Source organism: Thunnus maccoyii, chromosome 10 (assembly GCF_910596095.1).
Source record: "Thunnus maccoyii chromosome 10, fThuMac1.1, whole genome shotgun sequence".
NCBI lineage: Eukaryota > Metazoa > Chordata > Actinopteri > Scombriformes > Scombridae > Thunnus > Thunnus maccoyii.
In genome coordinates, this window is record NC_056542.1 from 15,002,871 (window position 1) to 15,025,739 (window position 22,869).

The window sequence follows — 22,869 nt, forward strand, 5'->3', positions numbered from 1 at the left end:
TATTGAAGTTATTTTTATTTATATTAGACTCTTGAGTGTAAAAGGATGCCATTCAAAAGGAGCATTGATAATACCATACAAACTCAATTCAAGGGTTAACAAGGTCAGTTGGCAAGGATGGGGGATTCAATGAAATCTCCAACATACCATACCATATATACACAAAACATCTTGGAGAGATCTCAGAAACCCAATGCTATACATAGTTATTATTGCTAGTTACGGTAGAGCTACTGCAGCACCAGTAGCAAGAATCATATTGCTATGTACCTGCTGTCATTGCATGGGATTTGTAGTTCTCCACTCTCAAGACTTGAGTGGCAGTTGTAGTTTTCTCCATTCGATCATTAAAACAGGGTCTTGGTAGTCCTCAAGTATTTTTTTTTTTTTAAGAGCAAAGGTTCATGATTATTCAGATATTATAGACAGTGAGATATACAGAATACCATAAGGTAATACAAGGAAAATACAGAATTGCCACCTATAAAAAGTAATAATAAAAAAAATTATACCAAGTGAAGGAACTGCATAACCATTCACAGAAAAAAAAGTGTCTTGTTGCTACGTGCCAGTGCTTTTCTACAACAATATTTATATAAAAACCTGAAAATAAATTGGTGGTACTGATACATTTAAGAATATAAAACTACAACGTAGTAACGTCAATACCATTCTTACTTGCCTCACCACTGTTCACAGTTTACACAGAGTTTGGACAGACAAGGGGAAAGAATTTAGACCAAGTGGACTTGGTTCGTACCTTTGCAGCATTATCGCTGTCGGTTATATCAACAGTCCATTTAGACTTGTTTCTTTTATGTGCTTTTAATAATAGTAATAATACTCAGTGGTACTGACGTTACGCACTTTGAATTCACACCTAGCATTCATTTTATTTTAGATTAGTTCTTTTTCATTTCAGTAAAGTGTCCATTCATATGAAAACTAAACATATTTTTTTTTCTATACATTTCCTAACAAAACAAAACCAAAAAAAAAAAAAAATCAACGTGAATATAGGTTCCTTGAATGGGCAGGGTTGGGGTGTGATTGACTTCCCCCGTAACCAGTCAGCATGCTGGGAGAGTACTGTACGTCCAGAATAACGACCGGATGCAACGGAGGACAAGTTGAGATGGTTCCAAAGGTGTATCGAGAGAAAATAATACAAAAAAAGGAGAGAAAAAGATATGTTATTCACCCATGTGAAGATCAACTCATCAAGAGTAGAGGACAGTTCATGTTCTACCCACTATCTGACCAAAAGGCATTAATAAATTTATGCAGATTTTACGGTTTTTCAAATAAAACTCAGAAGAGAAAAATAAGTAAATTACTGAATTTTTAGGAGATTTTTAGAACAACTAAAGTAACAAGAAAATATGTTCATTTTTTTGCCCCCCCCAAAAAAAAACTTAACTCAAGGTCCCCTTTCCTGCTTAATCCAGGCTTTCAACTGCATCTCGGGGTCTTCCTCAGCTGATGGAGTTTGCTCAGTTGTCATGGAGATGACACAGTTGTCATCACAAGACTCAAGTATGAAACTTTGGTTACGTGATTACATGTGGTCCAACTGTATACGGAGGGAAGACTAACTTCAAACTTGATTCACCGAGGAAGACCACGAGATGTGATTGAAAGCTAAGAAAAAAGTGAGTAAGGGAACCTTGAGTTAGGATTGCTTTGATTCTTTTTTTATGTCAAGAATAGGCTTTCAAAGCTGAATGTTTATAATTATTTTATTTCTAAAAGTTGTTTTGGTCGAGAGGATCTTTTAAAATGGCCAGATAGTGACGATAAAACAGGAAAATCTCTCATGTTTACGTCAGTAACATGTTAATACTCTTTCATGTTTCACACACATTATGAACAGGCATAATAAAAAAGAACAAAAGGCCAGCCCACAGGGTCCTGCGAGGTTGAAGCCCCTCCACCACCACGTTAGTCCCGTTTGCTACCGATTAAAGTGAGCGTGTGCACTGACAGCAATGATAAAATGGCACAGATTGTGATGGCATCACAAGAACAGAGGAACTCACAGAGGGGGGTGGGGACTGCCTGTCAGTCAAGGGTAGGCTCTCATAGCCAGGGTTGCCATTGGAGGAAACGTTTGGAGTCCTGTATAGAGATAGAAAGAGACAAGGACAGGAGAGGAATGGAGGATGAAGAAGAGAGGGAAACAGGGGTGAGACACATTGAGAAAGACAAGAGGGGAACGAGAGGGCCGCAAGGGTGACGGGAGCCAAGGACAGGTAAAAGGAAAGAAGGAGAAAGAGCGGTTAGAAATATAGTGTGGAAAAATACAGTGCGCAGAATAACTAGTTGGTATTAGTACCACCGGGGCACAAGCAAGGCACTCTGAGCACCAGCAGCAGGCGCACAGTCCACTCCTGACTGATGATGCACTGCAGGATTTATAGAGTAATCTGCAACTACATGCATTCAGGACTGTGTATGACTCACCAGCCTCATTTCAGCTGTAATGTGGTTTTTCTAATGAATCTATTTATCTGCATGATAAACCCCAGAAAGCTTTTAAAGCAATCCTGAGCAGTTTCCATTTAAGAGGAGTAGACTGTTTTTGTTTTGACTGCTAGCTCAGTTCCTGCACCTTGCCATTTAAGTCAGGCTTGTCTGTGTTAATATTAGATATGGGAGCAGTCAAGATAATAAGCTGGCAGGAGAATAGGAAGTTAAATAGTCCACGATTAGGTGGGTTTCTCAGAGCACTAACTAAGCTTGGAAACTTCAGTGAGGGAGAAAAGGGGGAAAAAAAGCATAATAAGATGAGAAAATTGAGAGCGAGAAAGAGGGAGAGTCAAAAATAAGGAAGCAGGAGGAATGATGAAGAGCGAAGAGCAAGGACAGATCCAGAGAGATAATCTGAGACACCACAGCGAGGAGACAGATGAGAGTGATGCAGGAGGGTGTGTGTGTGTAGGGGGGGGGGTTACCTACAGTCAACCTGAGCCTCACAGCGGCAGAGTTTTTACGAGCGCGGCCTCGTCAATGACACCCTTCCCCCCAACACAGCAGTAGTCTACTACTGTTTAGGAGACAGGACGCCATTTGAGACAAGATCTGTGAAATGATCGAGCGGCCTACGTCGTCTGTCCGGAAACACTCGACAGACGAATAGACAGACACACAGACAGACAGACAGACCTCTGGAGTTGTGTCTGTTTCTCTGCCTACACTGTAGTCCATATTGACCTGTCTGTGTGTCTGTCTGCAATGCATGTGCTTAACCTGACAGCTCTCTAATCCTACATATGGACAAAAGTGTGTGAGCCTAGCTGACTATTCTGCACTCTAACTACCTAATCTGTCTACTCTCGTGTCAAGATGTATTTGTTGTTATGTTGTCAATACTATTATGTGTGTGTCATGAGGGGAAAATATCTGATGTCATAGCTGAATGTCTTCACCAAAAAGATTATGTATCTGCACAAAAACACATTAATAGTCTCTATGAATTGTTAATGTAAACACTGTGTTGGCACACTACATCCTGGACTCTTTAAAATCTCTGATCTGGGTGGGGCATGAGTACAAAAGTTGCCCGTAGGTACAAGCTTGAAGCTAAAACTGTATCTAAGGGCAACCTCTTCTGGGACGTTCTGTCTGTCTGTCTGTCTGTGTGTCTGTGTGTCTGTGTTACTCACGGGAGGGGCGGCGCGCTAGAAAAGGGGGGTGTCCACCCGGCCCCCGGGTAATTATAGAAGGGGGCCATGGCCCCTCGCTGAGACCCCGAGGCCGTCTGTCTACGTGCCTGATGGGAGGTGAAGGGGTCCTCACTCTCGCTGTCCGAGTCTTCGTATTCTTCTGATTCACTGTCACCGTCCATGAAAGAGAAAGAGAGAGGGAAGTGTGTGAGAGCAGAGGAATGACGAGTGTCTTCATACTTTATTCTCTTCATAGCTGTATTATCGTAGTTACATATTCTGTTTACGTTGAACTTTTGACATGCGTTATGTTCCATGTAGTGTGTTTCAGTGTACCTGCCCTTTGTTCCTCCTTTCAGGGAGCTGAGACCAATCAGTGGCAGCTGATCAACCTACAAGAGCCCTTCCTTTCTTTGTTTTTTACTTGATAAACTTAATTTTTCAAACCTAATTTTAGTTTTCTTGTTCATGTTACTTTCCCTGAACCAGGGCTGTAACACATGACACATGATAATATTTCCAGAAAAAAAGGATGAGATGCATAAGTCAGATTTTAAAAATTATGTATCAAACCACAGTTGTCCACCACAGAAACCACCAAGCTACTAAGATACAGGACTACTAAACAAGCAGCACTCCTAAATTATAGATATGATATTAAGCTTTTGATACAATAATGTAACTTTAACATACATGCCAATAAAGTTTTAACGAATAAAGAATTACAAAACAAATACCAAACCTGGCTCTTTGCTGTGGACACATGAGGGCTTGAATGTGGATTTCAGCATACCTGAAAATAACTACTTTTCTTCATATATATATATATATATACACACACACAGACCCAAAAATCCTGAATACCAAACTGTACCTGCTCTCAAATAAAGGTTATCTGAAAGCATCCTGCTACAAGCCATTTATGTGGAATGTTGAAACATTATTATGTTGTTAAACTTTTGTTTATGCCAGTGATCTTCTGAAATTTCCCAAGAACCTATTATTTAGCAAACTTTACTTTTTCCATTTTGCATGCCAAGTGGTATTCATAAACACATTTTATAACCACAATCTGCATGTGGATGATCAGGACATTATTTTTTAATGAATACAAGAAACAAGGAGTGTACGTCCTCCTGACACTGTGGGACAAGTAAGATTTATTGCTGCTCGAGGACTTCAACTTGAGTTCAATCATCATTGTTTGCCAAAGTCCTTTTCTTGAACTACTTTTGGCAGTGTTTCTGGCAGGAAATTTACAGAGAATAAATGAGTGCAGGAAAAAAGCAATACCTTGATTCTCCTTATTTTTATTACAAAACAATTTTTAAAAATGATTGCAGCAAAAATTACATAAGTACACTGCACACACGCTTCTACACAAGTGTTTCTTTTGTGTAGATCTCTGACATACACTGCAGATGCACACATGCACATTTAACACTCCTGCTCTCACCTGGGGAAGCTCCTCCAGGCACCTGGCAGAGAGCAGAGAATGGCAGTGAAGGCCAGAGCAGAAAGGAAAGAGTAGAGGGAGAGGTAGAGCAATCCCTCCATCCCATCATAGCACAGGCCTTTCAGCGAGTCAATATAGTCCTAAAAGTAAAGGGCGGAAAACCAGAGAAGGAGGAATAAACGTAAACAAAGAAGCCTGTTGATTAGTTGTTATTGGTTGTTATATGCAATGCTCAATGCCTTGGGTTACCTTATTCAGACCTCTGCAGTTCAGTAGTGCCACCAATTGATGAAAGTTGCCCTCTGTGGAGTTGAGTATCTGCTGAACATCCCTGAGTGATTTCTGCAGTTACAAAAAAAATGTGAGAGCATGTGAGAAAAATCACCGCAAAGTTGGTCAACACGTGGCAGAAATGTTATTTCTTTACTGTCATACAATATAACATTACCTCAGCTTTGGGGAACTGTGGGAGAGCATTTCTTTCCAGGCTGGAGAGGTGTGTGTGGATGTTGGACAGTGCCCTCTGCGACTGGGTCAGCAGCTGAAGCCCACAAGTCAGTTGAATTATGAGCTTTTATTTTACTTTCTTGTTCAAATACACCATTAATATGCTGAGAGTGTAGCTATTTATCAGAGGAGAAAATCATTTGAGGACAGGACGCCCAAGCAACAGCTGTGCATCCTGTCCTCAAATAATTTGTCCTTATCCACCCTTGAGTGAGTTTGACATGCAGCCTGCTCACTTACTTTAAAGGGGACCTATTATGCTTCTCCTTTATTTTCAGTTATATATATATAATGTTACAATGTTAGATGTTCATATTAAACGTGGCCAAAGTTTCAAATAATGAGGTAAACATATGTAGAAGTAATCCCTGTGAGCAGAAAGCACCTGCTTCGGGTTGCTCTGAACGCTCGGTTTCCAACGTTTTTTTTCTGCTTCCAGCCTGAGCCAACATCAACGTGTGATGGATTTCTTTATATGGTCCTCTGCTCCAGCGCTGCAGTGTGTGTGTCAGCTGCCCGTTGGAGTTAACTGCTCCGCTAACATTATGGTATTTCTGTTTGTACTATTCCTCCCTGCATTATTTCTAACTGATCTGCTGACGCTAACAAAGCTCTGATAAAACAGTGGATAAACACGTTTCATTTCCTGTAAATTCTTCACAATGAAAGTCTCCTGTTATTTACTCATTTAAAAGCTTTTAATTTGAAGCAGCAAAAGCAGGAAATGTTGGGTTTTCATCAGCAGTAACTTAACTCGACTACAGCTGAAAGCAATCAGCAAACAGTGAAATAAGGCAGATGTCGCAGAGAGAAACTACACTTCAAACTACAGAGATTTCATTAGAAGCTACAAAAGTATAGAGAGATGAACACAAACAGGATAAAGATGTTGAACAATAAAGCGGTAATGAGCCTTACCAAACAGAGACATCCTGCTGTAATCTTTGTTGCTGCGGATGTTCGTGCTGACCATTTGCATATTTCAGATCGGATTTTGGCTTCAAAAAGTACGGATGTACTTGAGAAGTTTATATTTTGAGTAAAGAACAAGGACAAGAAGCAAAATCCGACTACTATAGTTTGTTTATGCTGCCTCCAGAGCCTTCTCCCGGAGCTGCGGGAAGCTTCCTGAAGCTGGCCAATCAGAACAGAGTGGGCTTTTAGGGAGGGGAGGGGAATCTAAAACAACCTGTTTTAGAGAAAGGCTGAACTGAGGGGCTGCATAAACGGCCAGTATAAGATAAATAAGGAGTTTTTTGAGCTGTGAATAATGCAAAGCTACTCCAGTGGTGTCCAAAAATAAAAATATAGAGCTGGAAATGAGCACAATAGGTCCCCTTTAAATCACTGTCAGCTAAATGCCTGTAATGTAATATGTTATATAGATAAAACATGTGACTGACAGAGGTCACATTACCTGCTGGAACGGACTGTTCATGCGCCTGCTGCAGGTCAGGTAATAATCCAACACATCTGAATGGCCGACAAAACACCAGTGCACAACAGATCAGTGGACAATAGAAAAGATGTGGGAACATTTAACATTCATTATACTGAGTTTCTGCTGACATGAGCACAGTTGAGGGGTTGGGGGGTATTTTTAGACAGCGTTGCTTGTACAGGAACAGACTTCTACTGTACCTGAGCTGGTGCCAGTGTTGAAGTGGGTGGAGTTGAGGACGAATGTGTTTGGATCTGAGCAGAAGTCACTGAGAGCCTGGCGGTACAGCAAGAGTGACAGGGAGAGCGAGAAGGGATGACAGGATAAAGAGGGTCAAAGAGAAAAAAAAAACAGCAGGAGAAGAGGGACAGATGAGGAAATGATCACAAGGGAAAAGTTAGTAGACACACTGACCAACTGACATACTTACCGCCTCAGATATCTGACTACAGCTGACAGTATACTGGAAGATATTGATCTGCTGCTGCTGCCTGCATCACATGCTGTCCTGGATAAACCTGCACTATGCCCTGACATCCAAATATCTTTCCATTAGCTCATCACTCACATCTGTTGCCCTCTTTTTCCATATCATCTCTATACAGTAGGGTCCAAAAGTCTGAGACCAAAGTGGTGCTCAGACCACTTTGGTCTCAGACTTTTGGACCCTACTGTACATTACTGCACCTTCTTGCCTATTTTTACATTGATAATGCACCCACAAACATGCTCAGCTTGAAATCACCCCACCAGAAGAGGGAGTGAGAGCCACACAGAGAACCCGGCGGCTGACAAGAAAAGCGGTGACCCCGAGACAGAATAAAGTGGGCAGGCCCACAGCTGGCCCTTTGTTTCCCTGTCAGTGACCAGGGACAGAGCGTCTCTGTGCGGACCCACAGGCCTTGGGACATCTCCCGCCAGCTCCACATGACACTGAGACTGTTAAAAACAGGCAGCAATGCAGAAAAACAGGCACCATTTACCCCCCTTCACACACCCCCAGCTCAGACCCAAACTGTCTCCCCCTTCAGAGAGTATGCCCTCTCCAGCCAAACTTCAAAAGACAAACTGAAAATGGGCATAAAACTTTCTCTGTGCTCTTTGTTGCTGATAAATGTCACCGTTGGCGGGACTGTTGCTTGTCGGACACACTGGTGATGTTGTCATGTGTGGGCGATAAAAGCACAGCTGGACTTTTAGCTGAACATGGTCCAGCGGCGTGTTTGTGAATTTCACTTTCACAGGATTACACTCTCACTTCCACTTTGCTTTTCCTTCTGGTTTGCTCAGTCTGAAGTCCCAAGGGGCCGAGGTACAGTAACAGCTCGAAGGCTTGCACTGTGCTCTCTCTGTCTCTATCACTCACTCTATCTCACTCGCTCTATAAACTGATTTTGAGAGGCACTCTCCCGCTCTTCCTCTCCCCTCCTCACTCTCGTTGAAAGCACTTCTCTTCATCTTCTATCTTTACTTCTCGAAGCCAAACGCCCACACACTCGCAAACATACTTACATGAAACACGCGCACTTTAATGCACAAACACACTTTGTTCACAAACGTGCACACGCGCATTGAATCTTTAATCTCTGCCCCATTTTCCAGCCTTTTTGGGCCTCTGCCATGACTGCAGCGTTCCCTAGGAGGCAGGTCTTTTCACAGTTTAGCACAATGGGCACAGAAATCACAAACACGCACACACACACACACACCGCTTTGGCCTGCCATCAGGGGTCGGCCTCCTAAAGCTCTCTTTCCTCCGCAATAGCCAGCCAATCCCTCCCATGATAGTCCCATTCACTTCCTATTCCTCCTCCCTCCAGTTCTGTCACCATAGCAGTTTCACTCGGTCTACTCACCACTACAGTGGCAGTCTCCAAGCCCAGGGAGCCCCAGCTGAGGAAGAGCGCCAGCCACGCCAGCACGGTCATCCTGTGGGGGAACAGCGCAAACGCTTCAGCCAAGATGACACACTGACCATCAAGCCAGCATTGTGTTGTGTTGGTTTGTTTTTAAAGATACATGAGTGTGTGTGTGTGTGTGTGTTTGTGTGTGTACACTCACAGGATAAGCAGCCAGCGTGCTTGCTTGGCCAGTCCCAGTAAGATGAACAGACATACTATGAGGTCCAGCAGCAGCAGCAACACATATGACAGCCACCTGTAAAAAAAACAAACACCACATACAGCAATTGTCACTAAATTAAACACTATATTAATGTTGAGCCTTAAAGTTCATTCTTGGTCTCATAGTCAGGCTTCAGAGGATGGATTTTGCTCATTTGTGACTTAACTTTTTTATTTGTTAAACTATTAAAAATGTGTACAAGAAAGCTTTTTTGATACAACTCTACTGTGGTTACACACATGCAAAAAAGAAGCTACTGGTTACAAAACATGTGACTATAACCGCTATGTTGAGCTGTTCTTCCGCTGAGAAGAGCCACAGAAACAACTGTCTACAAAGGGATTTTTGATGATAACTGTTGGAAAGACGTTATGTCTCTCACTTTAGCACCTTTTACGTATGTAAGAAAAAAATGTTTTAATTATTATTTTCTATTAGATTTTTCATCCCAGCCATTCTGAGTTTGTTGTGTGAAATGAACCTTTCACCAGATTCAGATTTTCCCACCTCATTTGTCATCAAAACTTGCTATTTTTTTCCAGTATTTCCAGAATTAAAATTTCCGGAAGTGTAATAAGATTGATAAGATTCTGATGACACTGCGCTGATCTAGGATTAAACAAAAAAAAAGGAGACATTACTCAAAGTTTATCACTGGTCTTTTTGTTACTCCCTTTTGCAATATTTTCTATATAAAGATAAGAGTGACAACACATTCCTTTGTATCATGTTACGGAAGCAATGCACTTATGAGGTCAAAGCTTACTTAACTTACTGTTAAAGGGAAGGATGTGTTTTTTTCTGCGTGTGATCTGTTTACGAGAAGCAGTGCTTAAGCTCAGTTCATATTGATATTACTCAATAGATATTATGCACCTTTATTTATAAATTAAAGTCATTTCACGGAATATAAAAGTATCTCATGAGGAGGAAAGACGTCTTGTCATCTTGAAAGAAATTTCATTGAACTACCGCAACAAACTTGTAATAAATAAACATGCAACATTTATGAGAAGCTGGGTTGGATGGTTTTCTCAGGCTCTTACAACACTTTAAGAGCAGGGTGTGGGAATGTTAATAAACAGCCTGAGCATGTTGATATTTGTGCAACTGACCACCAAGGGGGTTTGTTCACATTACTATGGAGAAAGAATCACCATTTCAAATGTCTAGACAGCTAAGATTGTTGTTGTTGTTGTCGTTGTCGTCAGATTGTCTGCATGTTGCGTCTTTGCTAAATGAACTAGTATGTTGTCAGAGTACAATCAACAGTTGTAAAATGTCATAATGGGTCTTTCCATATACTTGGATAAACTCAATATTCTGCTTGAGTAAATCTATGTGTTAATGCCCTTAATGTTAAATGCCTGGACTGGAAATTCAACAGATCAATATCAGTTTTGTAAATGGGTAAAACAAGAATTAAGATATTTTATTAAAAAAAGGAATAAGAACAAAGTTATGCCATCTATTTTATGAGAAACTGAAGCATGTTTAAGAGGAATCATTATGTTTCGCACAGTTACCAACAGACTGAAAAACATGTATGAACAAAACTATTAAGGGTCAAATTGGAGGCAGTAAAGAACATAAACAGTGACTTACCCAGGCCAAACTGACTATCACTGGCCATGTTCACTACTGATGGTTTGGCAGGAGATATAATTTTTTGGGGCATTTCTGATTGAATACTTTGAACAAACAGGAGGAAATATTGATGTTTCTCTACTCACACTAATACACTTTCATCAACAAGTAAAAATATCATATCCTGAATCGAATCTGAGATTAATCAATACTCACAGATCTGAGCAGTATTTAGTATTTCTTATGAATAATCATCAAAAAAAACAAATGTTTATTTGAATTAAACATCTGGCCTCTCTGAACTGCAGCCTCACCTGTAGTCCTCATTCACCATCAGCGTGTTGGCTGCCCAGCCAGGTGAAAAGGGGTTGGGCATGAGGCCACTGGTAGGGACCACTGTAGGAGCCATTGAGGGCGGTACTGGGGTCAATGGTATGATGGACGCCCCACTGACACTGCTGTCATTCCCCAGCCCGACGTCAACGCTGGACCGGGCCAGGGAGATGGAGGAGAGGAGGTTGATCACATTCTCTGATAACCTCCGGCAGTTCCGCAACGACACCAGGAAGGGTTTACTGCCAGTAAAGAGCTCCTCCATTGTGGTCAGCGGGCCAGAGACAGACAGCTGCAGCCCAGCAATCGTGTCTGAAATCTGGAGAGGGAGGAAGGAAGAATGTGAGGGGAGTTAAGTGGCATGGAATCCACATATTAGAGATGTTGATGCTCATGAATCACGGTCTGCTTTGAGTGGTTGCGTATGGAGAACTGAAGATGTATTTAGGCATTTTGGGTCTGTGTGTCCCTTGTAATCTAAACTAAAACAAGCTCAGCTCCTGAAATCATCAAACTGCTACTGGTTAAACTTTAGACATAAGAGAGAGATGAAACCCTTATTTATTAAATTTCTTTTGAATTAAAAATAATATAACTTAAGATCTTTTAGATCCCAGATGGCTGCAGTACAGAGACAGAGGTGAGCACAAACCTTCTGAGACTTGTTTAGGAATATTAAGATGAATAACATGTTAACTGAAGCAATGTGTATTAATTCAGAATAGTGTATAGGTTATATAAAAAGGCTTTTAGCCTGTTATTTAATGTGCCTCTTCTACAACTTTGCAGCAGAGTTTCTTTCTTCCTTTTTAAAAATTTAAATATTTTAAATTGTTGTTAATTTCATGTGTCATTTGCTACATGTGATATTAAAGATTTCACACAAATAAAATGACCTTTTTAAGAAATATAATTGTTTATATGTTTTTGCAGGTGAGGGCTGTTTTTTATTAATGAATGAACAATGGCACAGATGTAGAGTAAATCCTAGTCTCTGATTGGCTGTTCCTACTATATACTAGAGTTACTCCTACACCTTGCTATGAGTACAGCAGGTGTAAGTCAATATATAAATATGTCTTAATCTTCACTCTCAGAAAAGAACTTTTAAGTGAGCGCTTTGGAGCATACTTAAGTATAATTCTTAGAAGTTTGTTAAAGGTGCAGGATTTGTTGGTTGATGTTTGTAAACACACAGCATTCAAAGTTGGCTCCTCCTCTCCGGCTCAACTAGGGAGAGAGAGAGAGAGAGCAGCGGTGGTCGAGTGATAAAACGTCTGATTTTTTTTACATCAGTCACGTTCTAAAGCACAACAAACAAGGTGTGAACGGAGCATCATCCTATCTGCTGTCTCTCTGCTCTGCGTGTGTGTAGCTCAGCCCCGTTCTCGGCCAAGCACACACACAGACCTGCGGCTCTTTATACATCCATGACACAGAGACAGAGAGCAGAGCAGAGCAGAGCGGAGGAGAGAGACCCTGCGCGATGTTATTGGCTGGGAGCTACATACCAGAGCGCAGGGTCTCTGCAGATAAATGCAACGCCATACTCCTAGTGGGTCATAAGTGAGGACTGAAAGGGGTTACTGTTGTATGTTTGTTTTTTTAGGAAAATCCTGCATAGTACATCTTCAAATACAGGACCAGTTTATTCTGTTCAATATCTGTGTGACCTATTGTGTGTGTGTGTGTGTGTGTGTGTGTACTGCCTTGGTGTGTGAACTTTCCTGTGTCATCTTTAATGTACCCAATGAGCCTGATTGTAGTGCACATTTACACTACTCATGCAACTGACTAATATACTTCAAATCCAAACTTCATTTCCTTTATTACAATAAATGATCAAAATTTTCTGGCATTTGCGTATCCATTCTTGTTTTTGACATGAGTTATTCCTCTCTTTAAACTGTGTCTAATGCTGTCGCTTGATGGTGGTCAGATTAAATAATCTGCTCTATTTCAATTTATTGAGATGGATTTGAATGGATTTGAGTTGAACTGATTCACTCGTGTTTTTCCACCTGCTCATAGGTATTTATATGTATATTGTCATCTACAGATAAATTACTGTAGTTTTTTCCTGACCTGTATCTTCCACCGAGCGCAGTGGAGCAGTCTGACACACAAACCACTGTCTGATCACAGGGAAATCGATAAAACAAGTGTTTGTATCCCATTTTCTTTTTCTCTCAGCAGACCACATGTGAGCATGAATCTCTCTGTCTCTCTTTCTCACACACACACACAAACACACACACCACACACACAAGCAGGGTAGATATTCTGCGTGACATTTTACTTGCGGAGAGCAGCACTCACCAGCAGATCGATGGAAGCTAGCGTATAATTGGCTGTGAGAAGAGACGAGGTCAACTGATACATCCCATCATTAGCTTCGCTGTTGCCATAGAAACCGATGCCTATGGCAACACTGCAAAGGGGAGAAAAAAAAAAAGGAAACATGAACACATTGTGGGAGGGTGTATACAGTATGTGTGTGAGAGAGGAATAGAAGAACAGATAGCAGAGGCATAAATGTAATGTTTAATTCAGTGTGTATGTACATTTTAAATGAATGTGACACAAGGAGATGGAGCTGGAGAGGATGTGATATGTGTGCTCTGGATGAGCATACCAACAACGGAGCGCAGGGGGAAAGGATTAAACAGATGATGGGGAAAAAAAGCTGACTCTTAGGACTGAACGGTTAAGCTTCAGCAAGGAAAAGTATTCGAAATGTTAAACATAGTGACATGTTTACACATCTTTCTGTTATTCAAATATTCAGATTAAGGCTCAGGCCAGATGTTCATCAAATCCCCTCAAACCCGGGAGGAATGGTATGACCCAATCTCCCACAAAGTATGTGACCCAGATTAGAAAGCAGGGGGGAAAAAGGAGGAATGTGAGTCTGCGTCCGTGTGTGCTTTGCATTGCAAGCTGCCAAATGTGAACGCTGTCTAATGCAGCTGCATTTCAAATGACATACGCCTGTTTTTGCACTTGTGACCAAAGGCCACCATCTGGAGGAAAAGAGTGTCACGTGAAATATTTTCAAGAGGTAAACTGCAGCATTATTTTTTCATGCGGTCTAAAACAGGGAGAGCCGTTGTATCGAGCTTCACAGAGGAAGACGACTACATTAAATTACATGACGCTCCATAAGGGGGAGACACGAACCACATCAACCTACAGTCTGCACATGATGACATCATTATGACAGCTGAAATCAGATCCCCAGTACATTATGTTCTATGATATAGCTTCATAGTCAGACAGCATTGCACATAAACGTGCTGCGAATGGACTTGAATATAATAACAGGCACTGCTGAAGCATTAAACTGCACTATAATTTCATTACAGCACACAGCTGAGCCTGTAGCTTTAGATTTAAAAAGGTCTGATAGGCAGCTGAGCTTCCCCTCACAGACTTTTGCTGGACTGTCATGGACAGATGACAAACAGCGTTTCTGTGTAATGTACAGCGGAGATAATGCACTGACTTGCTGACTGCATGGTCACAAGATCTGAGGGGAAAACCAGTGGGTGAATGAACACTGTACTGTAGGTGGGTGAGCTGAGATCATCCTCACACACAGTACACGTTGACGGTAAACCCCTGAACACTGAAATCTACACACACACACATAGTGCTGTCATACGCCTGTGGTTGATAAACAGCAACATAACATGACTATCAGCTGTCATCCAGCCTTCCTGTCGTCTCCAGTGACATTGGTGATGGTGTGAGACACTAAAAAGCACATGACGATGGAGAGGGGGTGACGGCTTGTGATTCAGAGCCTTGCTGCTGCTCCACCTAAAAGGCAGCGGTGTAAAGTATTTAAGTACATTTACTCAAGTGCTGCAACTATTTTAGTACAATTTTGAGGTACTTTACCTGTTTTTTTTAGATTATGTTACTTTCTACTTCTACTCCACAACTTTCAGTGGTAAATATTGTAGTTTTTACTCCACTACATTTATCTTGACTACTACAGTTACTTGTTACTTTCGGATTAATATTTTACATGAAAAAACAAATGATAAGCTTATTAAACACAATGCATCGATAAAGATTGTGGTTCCCAACCTTTTGGCTTGTGACACTTTACAAAAAACAATGTCTACCCGGGGCTCTTCGTCACGTTTCAGATGGTTTCTTTTAAATAACTATTTTGGGCTCAAAGAAGTAAAATGATCCAATATTTCAAAAAAAAAAGATTCAAAAAAAGATTAGACAAAAGTCCAAAACAATGAATAAAAATGTGTGTTTTTTCCATCTTTCCTCTTTTATTAATCATCTCACGACCCCCCAGATTTATCTTGTGTCGCTTTGGAGGGGCCCACTGGACTAAAGGACTAAACTCGATAACTGTATACAAAGTAGTTGAAACTAGCTCCACCTGGACCAGCTACAACAGTAAAATGCTGCTAATACATTGATGCATCAGTATTCAATCTAATAATATGATGTATAATAATATACATAATCAATCCCATTTTTCTGCATGATGAGTACTTTTTATACTACTTCTATGTAAGATTTTGATACTGAACTTGTAATTGAGTATTTTTACTTCACTTGTACTTAAGCAAAAGATTCAAATACTTCTTCCACCACTGCTAAAAGGCAAACTGTTTGTGCCTGTTGTCATTAATGACGTCTGAATCCCCCTTCTCACCAGCACAGCGTGACGGCCGCCACCGCCACCCACGTGACGCAGCAGATGCCCCGCCCCTTCTTCCCACTGTAACCGTGACCCGTGCTGCCGTCTTCATCCTCCTCCTCCTCCTCTGATCCCTCGCTCCGGTCACCACGGTGACAGCAGCAGTAGTGTATGAGGAAGGAGAGAACCACCAAGAGGGAGAGAACGAGAGCAATGGCTGATAAACTGGACAAAACCAGCAGGGTCTGAGGAAGAAAGAGAAGAGGAGGAAGAGAAGTCAGTAAATCTGAAAAATGGCACTTTAATTCCATTTTTACAAGTGCAGAAGAGCAATTTGAGAGGGTAGCTTGTCATAGTGTCCCACCCCCATTAGCAGCAGGAGATAGTGATTAAAAAGGTATGAGAATATAAATTGTGTGTGTCAAAAAGGCCATAAAAAAATCAAGGATCCAGTTACACACTACATGCATTAACACAGATGGATACACAATTAATTTGAGGTGAATCTTGACCTTATATACTTATTTCAAAGGCTTTAACCATGAATCCCTGATCTGTCTACGCAGTAGTATCACACAGTGAACGTTAATGTCACTAAGCCATATCAGACTCTGCATTTGATCAGGCTCCATGTCATAAAGTCAACATTACTGAAATGCATTTTGCTACAACATGTATCTACAGTATTATCCTTCATCCATCTGTCCGTCTGTCACTCCCCATTCCTCCACCTTCTCTCTATCTCACCTCCTGCTCTCTGAAGCCCCTCCCCATCGCTCCACTCAACCCATCCCTCTTTCCCCACGTTCTCCCTCGCTCCCACTCTCCTTCTTTCTATCCACACCACTGAATCTCTATTAATAATCTGTGACCTACTTAAATACATTCACTGCCACTCTCTCTCACTCTGACTCGCTTTTGCCTTCCCTCTCTCTCTCTCGCTCTCTCTCTGCCCGATCTTCTCTTCAGCAAACTCCTCGCATTACTCATTCCCTCTCTCATTCTCTCTCTCGGAGCACTTTCAGTCTCTTTTGTCTTTCTGTTCTGCAGGATAATTTGCGTCCCCCCCCCCCCCCCCCCCCCCCCCCTCCTCTTTGTACCGCAGAGAAGTCACAAACACGCACTGTGAGACACGGCTAGCTGGAGCGTTTGTATGAAGGCCCGTCGGAGGAGAGGGATGAAACCTTTTGAATTCTGCAGCAGGAAATTGCACAATTCAAAACCGTGCAGGCAACAGCAACTGTTGGATGCATGCTAAAGGACTCACATCATCTCATGCACTACCTGATACCAAATTGCATTTAAAAAAAAAAAAAAATCGCCAATTTGCACGCACAGAAGCAGGTGCAATGTCACGGCTGTGTGACTGTTCAGAAGAGCATTAAAACATCTAATGCAAGGTGGAAAAAAAAGATTAGATATGAACTTAGGGGTTCTTGGCTGTGTCCCCATCAATAATTAGGGCAATAAAGTGGCATGAAAAAGCGTTTTTAAATGACTGTAAATGCCATCATCATAGCTCTGCAGATTGCTGTTAAATTCAAGGATTTATGGAGCAATTTATAGTGTGATGTGGAGCAAATTGCCCTTCACTCAGTTATTTAATTGTACAAAATTCCTGTGCATGTATAGCTACAAATGGAGCAACAGGACTGTAATTATTACGCAATGTGCCACCTCAGATTGGACGGATACAGTGCAGCATGTGGTTACAGTGTTGTGTAAGTGACTGTGGCAGGTGTCCGTTACCTGCTGGTACTCCCAGCTGTCAGGGACAAAGATGTTGTCCCTCATCTGCATGGTGAGGTCCAGCCGGGGGAGGGCGTGACACATCCTCACCCACAGCGAGGGGCTATAGCTGGGCACCGTTGTCATGGCAGCCATTTTCTACTGCCACTGGTCCCCTCCTCCACCCTGTGTGAGGGAGGGGGGGGAAAGAGGTGTCAGAGCAGTCGGGATGTGAAGTAAGATCAGAGGAGAGGAAAAAAGGTAAGGAGGGGGTGATGGTCTTTCCCGAGCTCACTGTCAAACTGAAAGGACAGAGAGGTCAATGCCAGCTCTAAGGCCATGGTGCCCCTCCTCCATCCGGGCACAGAGGAGACAATTTATGACCAGTGATCACCTGAGAAAAGCAAGGGTCAAAATGTCAGCCATACTTACTGGAAACTAGCTTGGGGGAGTGTAAATCTGTGCACACACCGCACCCAGAGAGGAGGCTGTAGTGCGCTGCTGAGTTTTATGATTTACCTTGTAGTTCAGGTAACGCACAGGTGTTTGCTCCGATCTTATATCAGTTCATCATGGCAACACTAACTATAAGGTTGACATATAAGACTGGATGAATAAAACCAGCTTGTCACATAAATTAATACTTTAACCAGCTTTACCTGTTCAAATCTTTGGATTTGAATATTTTTGAGAAATATATCAGGTTTTTGGTCGCATGCAATGTGTTTAGAGATGAAATAATTAGTCGATCAACAAATTTGTTGAACAACGGAAAATTAATTAACAGCATCTTTGATAATTGATTGATCATTTAAGTCTTTTAATCAGGCAGAAATCTTAAATATTTGCTGGATTCAGCATTTCAAATGTTAAGAGTTAAAGATTTTCTGTGTTATATCATCTTAACTTGAACATCTTTGGGTTTCAGACAGCTGGTCGGACAAAACTAAACATTTGGAGATGTAACCTTGGACACTGGAAACTGCATTTTCTGGCATTTTATAGTGTAATTAATTACTAGTTTAAAAAAAGAGTAGAAATCTGTGAAAATTATCATTAGCTGTGCCATAAACAGAGAGATTACATTACTATATGTAACAAAATGTGGCTGCTTTGCATAGACTTCTTACTTAACCTTAAGAAAAAACAGTATATGCCATAGGAGCAGCACGGATTATATAGGGGATATACAGGGTCTTTGAAGGGGTCTCTCTGGCAGGATACATACAGGGGGAAGAACAGTGTTTAATGCACCAAGCAGACCACGATACAAGAAAACATGTATTTGACTCCATCATCACCCACTGTTCAGTGTTCAGCATCTCTTACTAAAGCCGGCCAAGGGGGGGGGAGAAAGTAGGGTAAATACAAAGGGCAAATCCAGTTAGCCCAAACACACACTGGAATCCTCATTACAATGAAAGAGCAGAGGGGGAATAGAGGGCGAGACAGAGCCTGGTAGGCTTCTGATACTGGCTGCCTAGATTAAGAAACCATCAGGGCTTTACTGTTTAAGAAAGGCACGTTTTAAGACAGCTCAAGAGAGAACGAGCACAGAGAGAACCATTCACAACAACAGCAATGATACAAAGCATTATACAGCACAGCTAAATGCTCATATTCTGCATTTAAGTCAAACAGGATCCAATAATGTCAAATAGATTCTGAACTAAAGGCCTGTGTTGGATTTTATTGTTTAATGCAGCTGCTATTTATTCAATACCACAACCAGCACTGTGTTCTACACTGGTGAGGCTTTTTTTATTGTCCCTATTGATCCACACTTACAATCCATGCAGCACATAATTTTGTCAAATACTGTGCATGATAAAAGTTTTGATTTAGCCACATGTCACATTCAATGCCAGACAACTTCCCCATTCAGATTTGGGGGGGCGGTTATGGCCCAGAACAAGTTAACAGGGGCTGCTGTAAGCCCATTACAATAAGCCTGTTCACCTTAATGGTTCCAGCAGCCCAACTGTCACAAATCAAATCATTGCCAACACTCCATTTCCCTTATTAAAATGGTGCTGAACATAATGGTTCACACGCCGAGAGACTCGAATCCAGCCGCCGCCACACATCAGCAGTGTACACAGACTTCGGTGTCAGTCGTCGTATTTATGAATTTCTTAAGGATCATTTATCTTGAGTGAATTATTAGATTAGATGTATTATAGGAGCTGTGAGGCAGGTCTATGAGGTGCATTTATCAGACTTTGGAGAGCGTTAAAGGTTTTCTGAGAGGCTTAATAATCGAGTAACGGAATAATTCCACAATCAAAGCAGAATCAGTCTACCTGTTGTGATTACCACCACCAGAGAAATGGGCCAATATAGAAAAGCGTTTCCACTGATGGATGACAGATGTGTACTAATAATGATTTTCACTGTGAAGCAAATAAGTGGTGACACGTGCACCATGCAGCATATAAAACCCAACAAAATATGCATGACAGCAGGTTATTTGTCTTGCTGTGGTATCACCTCTTGCACAACACTAATTGGAAAATCGACAGGTCAAAGTCTAGGTAAGATTCTTCAGCAAACCCAGAAAGTTACTGGGACAATCTAATGAGGTGCGGATGGAAGTGAGGAGGGGTTCACAGTCCTGGGGCTGCAGTTACTCAGCAGTTGTCAAAGATAGGAAGCCTCAAGTTGACGTGATGTCTCCTGCCAGCTTGTTATCATGCCTGTTACCATTGCATAACTGAAGGCAAATAAATGTGATTTCGAGCTCACTCGGTGGAGGGAAAAGAAAACGGGAGAGACAAGGAGAGGGATGGACTCTCACCCAGCTGTGGCTTCTGAAGAAAAACAAAGCAGCAGAATCATTTTTATGTTCTGTCAGCACAGAGCTCAGACAGCATCCAAGAAGGGAGAACCAGTTGCAGGATATAAGACTCCATGATGTGTGAATGTACAGGAAAAAAAAGGCCATTTTGAGGCAGCTAATGAGAACAAGGCTGAAGCATCTCTGTCAGCTGAATTTAGGATCATCTTCAGCATAGGAAAATCATTTCCACCTCAGTCTTTTTTTATGACAATACCATTCTCTGAGTCAGAAGATATAAATTATGTAGTTTTTTCGCTGCTGAAACCATGCACTTTCGCAATTCGCCTCATAAAATCTGTTATGGTTCACATTAAAGGCCAAGAAGTCTTCTAACAGGCACTTAACAACAACCTTAATGAGTGTAATTTATTAGAAAACATTACAGCCTCATGACACACTACATCAGTGAGGAGAAATTAATTATAATCTACGTGATCGGTGCGAGTTTACCTTTGTAAAACCATTGTAACAGAGGAATATTCTCAATTAAAATTCATTTTCTGCAGTTTACATTCATCTGCATAATTAATGCTCAGCTCCGACAATGTACCCTCAAAGTGAGTACAGCTGACCGAAGGTAAGTGAGTGCAGCTCATAGTCAGTAAGTCAGCGCAAATCAGTGCTTTGATGTGTGCAAGAGTCCAACATGACAAGTTAATGGTGACAAAATACTTCCACACTACTGACCAAACTGAAAACCCAAAGAGAACAAAATACTTCATTATCTTGCTGATTAACCAAATAGTTCAGAAGCGTTTAGCGAAAATATGAAACAGATGAAACTACAACTGGGTGGAAAAATCATTAAATGCAAATCAAACCATTAAAGCATCACCGCATCAATTTTCTTATTCTAAAAATGTCCATAGGAGAGGACATCCATTAGACATGATAGTTGAAAAGATAAGCATGAATCCATTTTGGCACTACAGTATAATGGTTTGATGAACATCCATTAAGCATATTTGAAAAGATAGGCATGGATCCAAATTAGCACTACACTGTGATGTAGTGTAATGTGCAATTATAATATTATATTTCACTTGCATCATGAATAATCTTTGCAGCCACATCTACAATTAAGCCATAATCGAGGGCTGACAGGAAAGAGATCAGTCTCTTACCTCTGACGGTTGTGTTGGGAGGTTTCTCTCTCCTTCTGTCTCTTCTCTTCGCCTGGTGTCCGTGAAATATTTACCCACTCAAAGAGGTATACCGCCAGCCATCAACGCTTGATGCTCTTGAAAAAACATCATCCTGAAAAAATGGCTTGGAGACATGCCAAAAATATGTCAAAATGGGGGGAGAAAAAAAATGACGCCAATAATTCTTGCAGTTAGTGAAATATTAAATAGCCAATAATTGTATGGTTGTCTGGTGACAGTGGAGAGGTGCTTGTGTTGATGGATGGGAGAGGAGCTCTCAGTGAGAGCAAGTGAGTTAGAGAGACAGAGAGAGAAAGAGAGAGAGAGAGAGTGAGAGAGAGAGAGAGAGGGATTAAGATTGAGGAGACACCCCTAAGGGACTCTTTATCGTTGCATTGTAGCCCTTCGTAGCTTAACGCCCAAGCGACTTCACAACATGGCAGCGACACGATATTGCCCAGAGATAATTAATCTGTTAACGGGGATTAGCAGGGTCCAACCCCTCACTCACTTCATACTGGGCTACCAGAGGCACACTTCTAATGCCGACCCCCACCAACATCCATGCACACTCCCATCAACCTGACCAATCTCTGTCCAGACTACCAGACTGAACTCTGACCAGATTACTGAGAGAAAGCGTCAAAATGCAACTGTGCGCGCTAAATAATGGTGAAAAGAGATTTTAAAAATCCACTCACATGTTGGATGCAAACCAGTGAACTCCCGCCTATGACAGCACAGTTAGGCTGCGTTGTGTCGAGAGCTCATGTGAGGTAGAGATGCATATAAAATTAAGAGTAAAAGAGGCGCACATAGATGAATATGGGGAGGGGGAGATGCAGGGAAAGGCAACATAAAATACTGAGGAGAAAAAAAAAAAAAAGTGGGTTCCCAGGGAGTGATGCTGATAGACAGAGGAGGGAGGGAGAGAGATGGAGTGAACAATGAATAGAGAGGGTGGGGGGGTGGGGGGTGGGGGGAGCAGCATGCAATGGATTTGTAGGCAAAACCAGTTTTCACTGGAGGCAACAGAACAGCATCAGTGAGAAGTAGGCAAAGCAGAGCATGCAACAACACGGGAGAAGTGATGAGAGTGTAGTGATGGAGATGCTCTGACTGAGAAAAGGGAATTGGGAGATTAAATGGTAAAACACAGCAAGAAAGAGTTAAAAAAAAAAAAAAAAGAGTATAGTGTTTGTCTCTCACTCGAGAAAGGGGGGCAGAAAGAAGCGAGCGAGCAAAGAGGGAGGGGGCGGCGTTGGTTTTTCTGTGTCACTGAAAGAGAGTGGGGGAAGGGAGGCTGGGAGATAATGCGAGCAAGGGAGCAAACAGTAGAGAGCCACAGAGCATACTCACTGACTCATATAGA

General features: G+C 41.7%; 1 protein-coding gene across 4 annotated transcripts; it reads right to left on the bottom strand.

Moving 5' to 3' along the window:
* Positions 1-16: 16 nt before the first annotated feature.
* On the bottom strand, positions 17-21,561 carry ttyh1 (tweety family member 1). 4 transcript variants are annotated; one of them, XM_042422843.1, is made up of 15 exons: positions 21,477-21,561; positions 17,535-17,699; positions 15,801-16,030; positions 13,433-13,544; positions 11,095-11,432; positions 9,131-9,226; positions 8,926-8,998; positions 7,270-7,345; positions 7,046-7,101; positions 5,570-5,662; positions 5,371-5,463; positions 5,122-5,261; positions 3,666-3,833; positions 2,040-2,118; positions 17-1,089 (listed from the first exon to the last, which is right to left on the bottom strand). In XM_042422843.1, the coding sequence occupies exons 2-15, from the start codon at positions 17,667-17,669 to the stop codon at positions 1,006-1,008; spliced, it is 1,773 nt and encodes a 590-aa protein (XP_042278777.1). In that variant the 5' UTR covers positions 17,670-17,699; positions 21,477-21,561; the 3' UTR covers positions 17-1,005. The 4 variants fall into 4 exon arrangements, with proteins under 4 accessions (XP_042278777.1, XP_042278779.1, XP_042278778.1 ...); XM_042422846.1 differs by having other exon boundaries at positions 1,007-1,089; positions 3,773-3,833; XM_042422845.1 differs by lacking the exon at positions 2,040-2,118 and having other exon boundaries at positions 3,773-3,833.
* Between the last annotated feature and the right edge of the window lie 1,308 nt (positions 21,562-22,869).

Bases quoted from the DNA above. Each gene is read 5' to 3' on its own strand.
- ttyh1 (XM_042422843.1), bottom strand. From the start codon at position 17,669: ATGGCTGCCATGACAACGGTGCCCAGCTATAGCCCCTCGCTGTGGGTG. The intron at 8,999-9,130 runs GTGAGTGTACAC...GTTCCCCCACAG, and splicing joins GCACGCTGGCTGCTTATCCT to GATGACCGTGCTGGCGTGGC. The intron at 7,346-8,925 runs GTGAGTAGACCG...CTGTACCGCCAG, and splicing joins TGGAGACTGCCACTGTAGTG to GCTCTCAGTGACTTCTGCTC.